The 13916-nt window shown below is 41.7% G+C and overlaps 1 protein-coding gene across 1 annotated transcript; it reads left to right on the top strand.

The window, feature by feature from the left end:
- Positions 1-1256: 1256 nt before the first annotated feature.
- Positions 1257-13623, top strand: rc3h1b (ring finger and CCCH-type domains 1b; the record flags this gene model as incomplete). The annotated part of the gene is made up of 19 exons (XM_079230918.1): positions 1257-1487; positions 2930-3050; positions 4676-4915; positions 5054-5229; positions 5594-5794; positions 5990-6122; positions 7006-7124; positions 7532-7644; positions 7763-8008; positions 8511-8725; positions 8807-9216; positions 9350-9508; positions 9647-9802; positions 10173-10395; positions 10683-10776; positions 10950-11046; positions 12372-12584; positions 12932-13035; positions 13324-13623. 19 exons carry the CDS (start codon positions 1257-1259, stop codon positions 13478-13480), a joined length of 3408 nt encoding a protein of 1135 aa, XP_079087044.1. The 3' UTR covers positions 13481-13623.
- Positions 13624-13916: the final 293 nt, after the last annotated feature.

Genomic DNA, 13916 nt, shown 5'->3' with positions numbered 1-13916 from the left:
ATTAAAACACAATCCCAGTAGGGTGCTGGACATCCTGATCTTCTAGTAAATCAGAGTTCCGGGTGGAATTAAATACACGTCCAAAGCGGTTGTGTTGCTGGGTAGTTTCGGATGCTAGCGTTACATAATCTCGTTGCTGCGATTCAAATGGCTCCACTTTCTAGTGTCACTGTGGTTCTTCTCGAGCTGTCGTTTCACTTGACCAAAACGAGAAATGGTAACTAACGTTAATGCATCTAGATAGTGCAACGTGGTGGACTCGTAACTAAAGCTACATTCAAAATAATGACTGTATCACGACCAACCCATTTTATGTTTTATTTATATGTATATGTATTTTTCTAACAGGACGACGTTTGCCAGCTAGCCAACCTAGCAGACTAGCCACCCATAGCGCAGCCCGCTAACAGTGAGCTAACGCTACCAACAATTAGCTAGCTCACACATTGCCTCATTTCAGACAAAACATTCATTCGTGTTTAATCAAGCATACAAACTGTATCGGTACCAAAAGCAAAATCGTTGACACACAAATACAAAAACAATTCGTCGCATACTGTTTCCGAACTATATTAGCAAACATTAGCCTCATAACAAGTTAGATAGCGCAGAAGGACTTGGTTGTTAGCCTCTCCGGGACCCTTTGTCCATAGTCATAGTGGTTACCAGCTCTTCTGAGTAGGCCACACAGCAGTTGTTTTGATCCTTCTGCGTCGCTTGTTTCATCGGTATCTTACTAATATGTGCCGTGTCACCTCTTTTATTTTTTTGTATATGTTTTGTTGACATTGATCAGCGCATACCGGTGCGAAAGCAAAGCAGACACTCGGTTATATGTTTTAGCTTTTTAATGTAGTAATGTATCGGTAGTCCACCCGAGAATCCTCATGTTACTTTGTCATCCCGGTGCCTTTTAATTCATTTCTCAATTACAGATGCACTTGTGCATAGAACAGCCATGTTTTGTTAATGCACTTGGATATTGTTGGAATATAAGATACACATTATTAGGAAGCTACTTTCTTATTATTTTTTAATTTACGTTTTAATTCTCTTTGTCTTTCTCTTTTACAGTATTCATCACGAGATGTGATCCAAAATCCACAATGTGTGAGGACATTTAAGAACAATTGAGTTCGGAAGACAAATTCTTGATTCCAGTGGAATCTTCCATTTATATATATATTATTAGATTTTTTTTCTCTGTGTTAAAGCTTACATACATTTACACACACTCGTCCAATCAACATATAACCATGCCAGTGCAAGCCCCACAATGGACGGAGTTCCTGCTGTGCCCGATCTGCACACAGACATTTGAGGAGACTGTTCGCCGGCCCATCAGCTTGGGCTGTGGACACACTGTCTGCAAGATGTGCCTGAACAAGTTGCACCGTAAGGCCTGTCCCTTTGACCAGACAGCCATCAGCACAGACATCGAGCAGCTACCTGTGAACACTGCCCTGTTGCAGCTGGTCGGAGGCCAGGTAAGAATCATGTGTCTGTTTTATGCACTCGTACAGCAATTTTTGGCAAAGATCTTGTGTTGATTATGCAGAGTCCTTGTTGGTAATGGGAGGGGGGGGGTTGAAGTATATCAGCTCATGGATGTATTTGAGTAGTGGAACAGTTTAAAATAGCATTTCGATCTTGACCGTAGGATGTTTCCGAAATTACTGTTTATGTATTTTATTAGTTTTACGTACAGGCAATTGCACATAGCTTGGAGATTCCTTTATGAGTCACGCTCCAGTCATTGAGCAATTATTGTAATTATTTTGGTTTTCTGAGCACCGGCATGATCAGTGATGCTATATTTCCCTCAAGCCCTGGCCAACAGGGCGAGGCACAGCTAATGGTGTTTTCCAGGTATACACTGTATGACAATGATATCGTCAGTGCATCAATTATGAGTGTGTCTGATATAGTCATGACTGTGATGTCTTGTCTCTTAGCTGAGTGCCTTGCATATTTGTGCTACTAAAGATTAGTAGGGTACAGTGTCCCATCAAATAAATATGCCCTGATTGAAATAGGAATTATTATAATGGTTCCATTTCAGTTAAGGAAAATACGCTAATTTTTCATTATGTCCCAGAGCTGATTGTTGTTTTGGTCAGTATGAAAGAAAAAGTAAAGATGGTTATTTTTACAGTTTATTTTTTACAATAATTGCATTGGATTTATTAGATTACCTTTTCTGAAGTGTGATACAGCCAATGCATGAAAATACAAACATGACAAGAAATGCTTCCCCCAGTGTCTTGGCTTTATTTTAAATAGTGTGTATTAGTATTTTTATCTGCGATATGTGCAGTTTAACAAGCCATGACATACAGAGAATGGAGCATAAGCCATCAGTACATGATTCTTGAAATGTCATATTCTGTTGCTTTGACCATAGAGTAAGTAATGATCTTGTAAACTGAATAATTAGTGGAGCATACTTTAGTAGTTGCCTCTCACCATGTCTCTAATAGGATAATAAGCGCTTCTTAGGATACAGGGCACTTGCATCACATGTTTTATTGTACTTGACAGATCTGCATACATTAAGATTGCCTTTATTAAACATATCGGTTTATGTGTCAGTAGGTATGTTCTGCTGAAAGTGTATAGATGATTGCAGCTTTAACAACATTCCTATAATGTACATGGTTTGCCATACCATTTTAAATGTCTTTTTAATCCTTATTGTATTTGCATGTTCATACAAAGAGGTATTTTAATTATTAATTTGCACAGTCTGATGTATAAGCTAAAACAGCTAAACACATCTGACATTTAAAAAAATGATGACTGCGTTCCACTACACACACTACTCTTAAGATATCCTATCAAACATTTGTACTCAAAACATTCTACTTAAAAAGCTTCAGCAATTTCTATGGGTTCTTCTAATTATTTCCCTCTTGGTGTCCTGCTGAAGGTTCCTAAGTCTCAGCCAGTTGCCTTGATTACCAGTCCAGAGGACTCGCAGCATTATGAGGAGGCCAGGCAGTGTGTGGAGGAGCTGGCCCTCTACCTCAAACCTCTCAGCAACACCAGAGGTACAGAAATAACAATTTGCTTGTTAATTGATTTATCTTTATAATGATCTGTTGACACTGTTGCTGCCTTTAAATGAAACTCTGTAGGTTGTTGTCAACATGGGAAGTCCAGTACTCAATATTCTTTTCATTCAAGTGGTTTTTTTTTTATGTGGCCATGTACCCATCTCAAAAATAGTGCATGAAGTTATTTTTGCATGTCAGTTTCATGAAAGGAACAAGAAGAAGCTAGAAAAACATCATCTTACATTTTTCAAAACATGATCGTATGTTGCAATGTTGAACTTGGAGTTGTCGGGAAATTTCCACTTACAAAGCTGCGCGTATGACATCACTGTGTCGGGAAATAGACTCTTCTCGTAAACACGGTTAAACACAACCCCACTTGCAGGCACACAAACACAGATATAACAGGCAATTAAATTTTTTGACTATCAGCTGACATATTGCCAGTTTTCTGTTTTCCATCGAAAGTCCTTAAAAATAGAAAAGCAGAACTAGTTTTTGCATGAATGGTAAAGAATGTACCTCATGCAAACTTTGCTTGATGGCTGTAGAAGTGATAATAATTACATGATGGACCCAGTTTTGACAAAAAATCATTGCATGCAAATTTATGGTCAATTTATGGTCATTATTATGCTGTTTGTATGATTTTTTTTTTTTTTGATTTTTTTAACTGGAATGTTTTCAAAGAAAGACGGTTCAAAAGGATATTTCATATATGCTGTTGCCAATGCCACCACAACTCAGTGTCAAAACCATAAGATTCAAAAGGCATAGTTGTTTTTATTGATTCATCATTTATGGCTTTGTTTTCTTTTAAGACTTGTTGAAAAGCTAGTATATTGTTCACCTGAGCTAAACGTATAACAGGACATCCAAATCTTTAAATCCAGAATCACAAAACTGCAGTAAATGTATTGTTTTTATTAGATGTGCAAATTGTAGGCCGTTTCCTCAGTCAATCATTGGCCATGTTAATAATTGAAAGTGATAGTTTGACCTTTTAAAAGCTTGTAACAAAATGTATTTCTCATTGAAACAATTAATATAGGCTCTTTTCACAGGATAACGAGTAAATTAGGTAAGTAAATAAATATAAGCCTAATATAAATTATGCCTACTCCACCTGGCATAATTCAACAACATTTAGTCATTCTATTGAACCTACCGGTTTTATTGGAGCAACATTAGAGGCATGCAGGCCCATTCTTGTATCAAGGGGTAACAACAAATAACTTGATCTTCTGACCACAGTCATGAGTCTTTTTTTCTTTCTGAGCACACCTATGTAATCAGAAGTGAGTTATTTTAATGCAATTCCCTTTTGCTAAAAACGAGCTAATCAGATTGACAAGAGAGGAATTGTAAAAGGGGAAGTAACCACGGTAAACTGTCGATTGAGAGGTGCGTTATTCCAAATGATCATGCAGCTCTCTAAAACGGTTTCAACAAAAACGGAACATTCTAACCTTCATGGAGGTAAGATTTATTGCAGCACTGTTTTATTAGACTGCATTATTTTAAGATAGCTGTACCTGATAAACTGGCAAATGAGTGTATATTGTATCAGAGTTCATATTCCCATGGTTTATCAGTTGACCTGTCTAATCACTCACCAGGTGTGGGCCTGAGCAGCACGGCCCAGAGCATGCTGAGTCGACCCATGCAGAGGAAACTGGTAACTCTGGTCCACTGCCAGCTGGTAGAAGAGGAGGGCCGTGTTAGAGCCATGAGAGCTGCCCGCTCTCTGGGTGAGCGAACCGTCACCGAACTCATCTTGCAGCACCAGAATCCACAGCAGCTCTCATCCAATCTGTGGGCGGCCGTGCGTGCACGAGGATGTCAGTTTCTAGGCCCAGGTATGTAGTTTTACATGACCTGCGAAAATGAAACGAGCACGTATCCGTTTTTGAGAAGGAGCCGTACGAATATCCTCTGTAAATGTTTGCTTTTATGCAACCCCAATTTTACTCATGATTTTTGTTTTTCCTTTCTAGCCATGCAGGAGGAAGCTCTAAAGTTGGTCCTTCTTGCTCTAGAGGACGGCTCTGCACTGTCCAGGAAGGTGTTGGTTCTCTTTGTAGTTCAGAGGCTTGAGCCACGCTTCCCGCAGGCCTCTAAGACAAGCATTGGCCATGTGGTGCAGCTCCTTTACAGGGCCTCCTGCTTCAAGGTACGTCACTGATTGAGAACCAGAAGAACATTTCATATGTATTTTGAAGTTTTGTGGGAGATTGTGTACGACATGTGGTGCTGCTCCACAACAGGACTCATTGACAGGGGTAAAACAAATTGTCTGGATCGTTGTAGACCAGCTGCCATAATCAAACGGCAAAGGGATCTGTATCTGTCAATACAGATCAGCAATTATCTGCTATTAGTATCGGTGGCAAAAAAACAAAACGTGATCAGGGACCTCTAAAAGTTATATTTGCTCCCTTTTTTCTTTTGTGCTGATCCAATCTATGACTCCGAGTGTTATGCTCAGTTGAACCCCAAAATTCAATTAACTCTTTTCTTCTTCTTTGGTGACTTAGGTGACCAAACGTGATGAAGATTCATCCCTGATGCAGCTGAAAGAGGAGTTCCGTACTTACGAGGCTCTGCGGCGCGAGCATGACTCTCAGATAGTTCAGATAGCCATGGAGGGTGGGCTGCGCATCGCACCCGACCAGTGGTCTTCTCTGTTATATGGAGATCAATCTCACAAGTCACACATGCAGTCTATCATAGATAAGGTATGTGAGAGTAACTGTCTGTATCTGATTTGCTTGTTTCATAAAGGCATATTGCATAGATTATTTATGTGCTGTTATGCTATAAATTATGCAGTTTATAAGTTATTTATATTAAAGCATGTTCCTACAATAGAAGTCCTGTCTGCCATAAACCTACCAAAGCATTCACTCCCTATTTTTCTGCTTTCGTCATAGCTGCAGACCCCGGCGTCTTTTGCTCAGAGTGTCCAGGAGCTGACGATTGCATTGCAGAGGACCGGAGACCCAGCCAACCTAAACAGGCTGCGGCCCCACCTGGAACTACTGGCCAACATCGACCCCAGTCCTGGTAAGAAACAAGCACACTTCAAGAACCCGGGTTTTATAGTGGCGCAAGGGGAAGTCCATTTCACGTGGCGTCACGAGCTGGAACCCAAACAGTGGCCATTGCATCTTCTCCATTCTCTTTCACACATTCTGTATTATACCAGTGTATCTTTTCTAATATGTCTAGTATGTCGTAATTAGGAGTGTAAGGGTACACAAAATTACCAGCTCAGATGAATTTGGGATTTTGGGGTCACGTTTTAGTACGTTTTCAGTGCTTAAGAAAATGCAGAAAATAACATAAATGCATATTGTCAATTAGCAAAAATAAATAACAGAAATGTCTGTAATTTAAAGTATCTATGATTGTTTAATGCTCCATCATAAGACTGGTGTAGCATATGAACTGAACTGGCATGTAGTATATGCTCATTTATACAGGGCCGATACAATGGACTAACTAAAATGCATATGTGAATGCAGGTTTTAGTGGGGCTCCAGCACTAGCATGTATGCTTTAAAACTGTATTGTATACGGTTGAGTACGGTCATATATAAGCAGCAGTACTCTACAGCATTAGTTACTTTTGCTCGGCATGAATAGACTCGCCGTCTAGACGTTTTTGTTTCATTCCGCTAAGCGACACATTCTTGGGATGCTGTTGTAAATTAAACGCTTGAAGTGTATTCACAGATATAACGGACTTCAGTTTAATTGTGGTCATACAGTTTGAGCGTGATTCACCCAGCTAACCAGGATAAAACAATTTCATTCTACGGGGCTGATACAGCTGACAGCAACTCATTAAAACATGTTTTGTGTATTTATGTCTTATTAGTCAAACAATTACATAAATTACAGTATTAAGATTAAAGCCTGTGTGTGTCATGTTCTGTTTCCCCAGATGCTCCTCCTCCCACATGGGAGCAGCTTGAGAAAGGGTTGGTAGCAGTGAAAACAGTGGTGCATGGTCTGGTGGACTTCATCCAGAACCACAGCAAGAAAGGCGCTGACCCTCAACAGGTAAGTCTATCCATTGGACCACAAGAAGAGCTGGGACCCATCCCCTGTATAGTGATTAATTAACTCAGGCTATATCCATAAGAAATTAGAGTCCAACCATCAACATTAGAGCATCAAATGTGAAAATAGCTTTAGGAAGAGGGTTGTTCATCATTATAGAAATACATTATATGACACGTTGGCCGAACACTTTACTCAGATACCTATTGTTGTCTGTTTTTTATTTTTTTTTATTTGGTGAAATGTGTTGGTCTATATCACCCAGTCCCGACTACTACTACCAGCCACTATTGAGTGTGTAGTTCTGTTTGTTTTTATGCTAGGCGCCTTAAATATGATTTGACCATAATGACATAAATGTTGTATATATTTTCTCTATTGTAACAATACTTGACTTCCCTTTTCAGCCTCCTCAGCACAGCAAGTACAAGACATACATGTGTCGCGACATGAAGCAGAAGGGAGGCTGTCCTCGTGGAGCCAGCTGCACCTTTGCTCATTCTCAGGAAGAACTGGAGAAGTGAGTCTGATTTTAATCAACATTTAGCGTTTTTATTAGATATTGCAGTCGAAATTTAACTGTGTTCACACCATCCAGCATTTCTTATACATTTTGTACTGCGTTTTATGTTCATCAGGTATCGTAAAATGAATAAGCGTTTGGCAGCTCGCCTCCCTGGCTCAGGAGGGCTCATGTCAGATGACGGTCTTCCTCTTGACGTAGCAGTGACCCGGAAGCCTTCGCCTCTCACCAATGGTAGCGGTGGACCTTCCTTGCCCCAGCTAATTGCCCGTGGCACTGACTCAGTCCCGTATGAACTGTTGCGTAAACCCATGAAGATGGATGGAGGGAGTCCCAGTGCCCCAGGATCACCACCTGATTGGTGAGTATTGCATTCTCTGTAAATGTATTTAATTGGCAGCCAAAGAAATGGCAACTGCGTGCCATAGAGAATGCTGATTTCTTCTTCTAATAAACAGCAGCTGATTGCACTGAGCAGGGTTAGATACATCGTGAAATTTGGTTTAGACTAACAAATACTTTAGATATTAACCGCGACTGCATTCCTATAAATTGAATACAATTTAAATACTTAAACTTCAATTTACAGTATTTATCAGAAAAATCAAATATTTAATTTAAAAGTAACAACCTTTTTTGTTAGTGGCTTGATGTATTAATTGTGATTGTTGGTATCTGTAAATTGTACTTGTTTATGAAAATGGGAATGTGAATGCAAAATCAATTCACCTTTCTTTCAGTCAAATTCCTCTTGAATAGCAAATCCCAATTCTACCGAGTGTAAACACTAAACTGTTTGTTTATTTGACTCATTGACTATCAGTCCGTTATATTTTCTTTAATTCTAACTTTAATTCTTCTAGCATGGACCCTGGAATGCCCAAACCTGGTATGCCTCTGCCACCTCATGCCATGGCCCACCAAAGGATGCCAGTGGACCACCTCTCTGGGGTGAAGCACATGCCTGTGGTAGCCAGAGGTTCACCAGTCTACCCCCAGGCACCGCTCCCTGAGATGTGCTATGACACTCGCCCACCACCTTCTGCTTCTCAGTATGACCCCCCTCAGTACCCCACAGGTAGGGGTCAAGTAAACTGAATGACGCATAATCAGCTTGCTATTTTGTTGATAACTTTTTTTTTTTTTTTTTATTTCTCAGGGTACCCTTACCAACAGCCACCACAGTATGTCCCTCGGGATTACATGCGTAACCCACCTCCCCCCAGTGAGTCAGGACCCCCTTACCAGGACCCCTATCCTGGCTATGGCCCTCCAGAGCGCCCCTACCAGGCCCCTCACTCTGCTCCACCCTTCTCTTACCCTCACCCTCCGCACCATGACCGAGGTCGCCACGGGACCTACAATGGCCCGCCACCTCCCCCACAGCCTTACCCATCACAGAGGGATGGCCTGGTCAGAATGAGTCCCGCTCCTCTCGATATGCCCCCGCCATCAGCAGGACAGGCTAACTCCCTTTACCACCAGGAGCCCAGTTCCCGTGATAGATACCCTCCAGATGGCTACTATACACCGGGTGCCCAGCCTCCCCCCATGAGGGCTTATGTTAGGGTGAGTGCGTTTGGATTGCTCTTCATTTTATGCTATTTGCCTTTGACTCTTTGTGGTGCCAGCCTAGTTTCAAAACACAAACATAAATGACAGTAGTTCAGCAGCAATATTTATGTGTGTGTGTGTGTCTTAGGGGCCGTCATATAGTGGTTCACAGCCCAGCCTCGACTACCTGCACCGACGTCGGCAGGAGCTGTTATCACAGCTGGAGGAGAGGAAGGTCATATCCCCTCCACCATTCGCTGCCTCCCCCACTCTTCCTCATCCCTTTCCCAGCGACTACCCTCCAGAGGTTAGCACCATGTGAATTTTATACACCTCTGAGACTGGTTCAGATCAAGCATTTTACAATTTGATACATTTAAAGATTCAAGAATTGTATTAGTGACCTCTCTCTCTCTCTCTCTCTCTGCATGTTCTGTGTCTGCAGTATGGCGAGGAGAACTCCAAAACCATGGGGAAATGCAGAGAGCCTGACTATGCAGGACAGTACTCTCCCTGGTCTTGTGAAACGATTGGCTCGTACATTGGTACAAAGGATGCCAAACTCAAAGATGTTATGGTTCCTGGTACCATGGACATGATGGTGAGTTCAGGTGGACTCTGTTCGTAGTAACCATATCAGCATTTGGGGTGGAGGAATGATGCGTTGTGTTCTGTCCTGAATGATTCAGTGTTGATACACAAATGCTTAAAGGCAGTTAAACAATGTAACAAGCTAAATGACTGGACGATTGAGGTTTTGTCAATTAGTGCTGTTGAGTTGTTTGGTCTTGCTTGTTTGAAGTGTAATGAACCAGCACAAAACACAAGTTTTGAAGTGAAGAAAGGAACCTGTTCCTGAGATCTCTCCATATTCTAACCTTACCTCTCTCGTACTTTGAGTACTCAGAAGACTAGAAAGGCGCTGTACAAGTCCATTTATTATTTACCACTTCTTTCCTTGTGTCTACCAGAATGCAGAGGCAAAGAGTCTGAGGGAACAATCACTGGAGGCTCCTCGGAGGGGTGCAGAAGTGAAAGATGATGACCCGATCATCCCATTTGGCCCCCAGCCTACTGTATCACGCTTCGGTGCCATCTCCCGCACCTCAAAGACGGGCTACCAGACCACAGGCCCTGTGCAGGCTATGGCCTCCACTCCTCAGAACCCAAGCTCTAAACATATGGCCATGCCAGGTAAGAAACCATGTATAAAACCTACTAATATGGAGAGATTGATCACCCATCTTATCATATTAAAATGCCACAATAAGTCTGATGCTAAATATTAGAAATAATACATTGAATTGGATCCATATGCGTTTGTACCATGTGTTGTATACATTGTGTTTGTCCACACTGTCCACTACTGCTTCTTAAACCAATCTTTTGCAACATGATCATTTCACATACTTGTGGTGGTTTAAATATTACAGTTTGGCATGAAAATATTTCTGACAACCATTTTTCCACCTCACCTACAGCAGAATACACATATGGAAGCCATGGAGGATGGGGTGGAGCTTCATACCCCTCACACCAGACTGCCTCCTCCTCTCAGGGACACTTCAGTGAACGGTGAGGACTGCGGTGGATTTCCCGTCACCTTTTGAATATTCATATAAGGATATAACGAATCATCAGGCTTTTAAAGAAAATATCAGATCTACATGCATGAAAGTGAACGTTTGTGGCTTAAAAAGATGATTGTAAAGCAGTTGTGTAAATGTCTTCCTGTATTTCACTCACAGTCTGCCTATGGCAGCTCCAGACAGAGAACAGTTAAAGATTGAGCTGCAGCAGGTCAACCAGCAGATCAACCAACAGACCCAGATGCGAAGCATGGAGGTGTGTATGCTCTCTCACTAACAGGAAGAACTAGGAAGGTCTGAAAAGAACCAAAATGTATTATATAAATGCTACACAATTTGTATTAAATGTTGACATAATAATAATAATACTTACATTTTATACAGCGCTTTTCTGAATACTCAAAGACACTTCACATAGGACAGAGACAAACGGAACAAAAAAAATGGAAAGAAAAAGGAGCAAACAAAATAAATGAATAAAACATTGTTGGTACAAAAGAAAACTGGAAAAGCTGCAATGGAATGAGTCATGTCGTGGAGGGTAGGGTGCAGGGGTTAACAGGTGAAGGTGAGTTTGAAGAGGTGGGTTTTAAGGGCTTGTTTAAATGATGATAGGGTGGGAGCGTGACGGATGTGGATTGGGAGGGCGTTCCAGAGGGAGGTGCAGCAGCTGAGAAGGCCCTGTCACTCCTGGTCTTCAGAGTGTTCAGCGGACCTGAGGCAACGGGTTTGGGGGCATGGAGGGGAAGGAGGTCTGAAAGGTAGGGAGGGGCCAGGTTGTTTAGGGCTTTGTAAGTCATGAGTAATATTTTAAAGTCTATCCTGTACTTGACCGGGAGCCAGTGGAGGTTGCGTAGGACCGGGGTGATGTGTTCGTAGCGGCAGGTGGAGGTGATCAGTCGAGCGGCAGAGTTCTGAACATATTGGAGTTTATTGAGGATTTTTTTGGGAGAGCCATAAAGGATAGTGTTGCAATAATCAAGTCTGGAGGTTATGAGAGCATGGATACGAATTTCGGTGGTGGCAGAGGACAGGAAGGGCCGGAGGCGTGCAATGTTCCTGAGGTGAAAGACGGCAGTTTTGGTGATGTGGTAGGAAAGGGAGGGTGGGGTCGAGGATGATGCAGAGGTTGCGGATCTTGTAGGAGGGGGTGACAATGGAGCCATCAATGTTGAGAGAGAGATGGTCTGGGCTGAGCGGGTGAGGGAGTTGGGGCCATCCATGATCGTTTCATCCATGATTTGATATCAGTGAGACAGGTGGTGAGAGTGGAGTGGGTGACTATGGTGATGGTCTTGGAGGAGAAATAGAGTTGGGTGCTGTTAGCATAGCAGTGGAAATTGATTCACTGCCTTCATATTTTATATATTTATATCACCGCTATTATTTAATCATGAAAATTGATGTTGTGAAGAATAAAAACAGTTGGCAGTCAAGCTGCCAAGTTACTACCAAAATACAGTCAACACTGAAATATCTAGTCTCCAAAAAAAACGGTTTTCTATTTCACGCAGCATTTCTCCTGCCAGAAATTTCCAAATTGCGCACTCATCCTCTTCACTTCCTGTCTGGCTATCACAGGCTGCCAATAACTCTTTACTGCTGCAGAGGGAGGCCAGTGCATTGGCAGGCCAGCCTGTGCAGCCCGGCCAGGGCCAGGCAGCAGCAGCTCAACAGCAGCCCAAGTGGCCAGCAGTTGGAGCCAGTACATCAGCTGTCTCCAGTGAACAGCTAAGCCTGGAGCTCCACCAGGTGGAGAGAGAGATTGGCAAGAGGACCCGTGAGATGGCTTTGGTAAGGGAGGTGGGGGTGGGCTGTTGAGTAACAACAAGGGATGAGAGAGTCTAACTATGTATGCGGAGAGAAGTTATTGAGGGGAAATTGTTGATTTAGAAACGGAACTATCAGTTTTCTTTAAGAATCCCTTCAGCTTCTCTTTGTGGAAGTTGTGTTGGCACCATACAGCTTTTTATGGCAACACCAGGACGATGCAACAAATCATGCATACCACAATAACGGTTGTAATGATTCTAGGCCAACGGCTTAAGTCTTCAAATTAAAAGACACTCGATGTCAAAAGCAAAATATTTAACTGGGTGTCTTTCCAGCAACTAAGCATGTTTTGTCCATCTACAAATCAGGAAAACCAAGTAACCCATGATGTTCAGCAGTATAAGATTAAACCTGCAGAGAATGGACAACCAGAGCATAAGACTCAGCTAGAAGAAATCTCCCTGGCTCTTGGGTGGGTAAACACGTACTTTAATAGAAATATATGTGTATACTCCCTGAATATATATATATATATATATATATATATATCTATCTATCTATCTATCTATCTATCTATCTATCTCTATATATATATATATATATATATATATATATATATATATATATATATATATATATATATATATCTATCTATCTCTATATATATATATATAGATATATGTGTTTTTCTTTATTAGCATGACCTCTTCCTAGTGTTTCCTGTTCTTACCTGGGTTTCTTTTCTCTGCCCTTAATTCAGCGAGGTGTCGAACGGCTCCAACAGTCTGCAAGACAGTGCAGTGGGCGGGTCCATGCTGTCACTGACCAATAAGACGTCTGCTTTGGGCTTGTGCTCTGATCCAGGTGCCACTGGTTCAGAAATGCAGAAGAATGGCGTCGTCCATTCCTGCTCATAGGCAGTGCACACACACACACACACACACACACACACACACACACACACACACACACACACACACACACACACACACACACACACACACACACACACACACACAAATGCACACACTCAAGATGCTCAATTGAAAAGCATGCACAGGCACCCATTCTATTTAGAAGATGAGCAGTATCTGCCGTGATATGAATTTTCTTTCTTTTTGTTCTGTGAATGAGCTTTTTTTAAATGACTTTCCTTGCCTGGAAACCAGAGCATATGATAACATTTCTTGTGTGTGTTACTTTGTTTTCTTTTTTTTTGTACTGGGATTAAAGATAAACAAGGCTCACCATAGATATATCAGGAAGAGAAAATGGTGGTGATGTTGACGGTGGTATTGTAATTTCATTCAAAAAGGTTAGACCGGTTCCATTCTTAATAAACTTAAAACAGTC

The sequence above is a fragment of the Taurulus bubalis genome, assembly GCF_910589615.1.
Source record: "Taurulus bubalis genome assembly, chromosome: 1".
Classification (NCBI taxonomy): Eukaryota; Metazoa; Chordata; class Actinopteri; order Perciformes; family Cottidae; genus Taurulus; species Taurulus bubalis.
The sequence above is the reverse complement of the archived record's forward strand: the minus strand, read 5'-3'. Positions and strand labels throughout refer to the sequence as shown.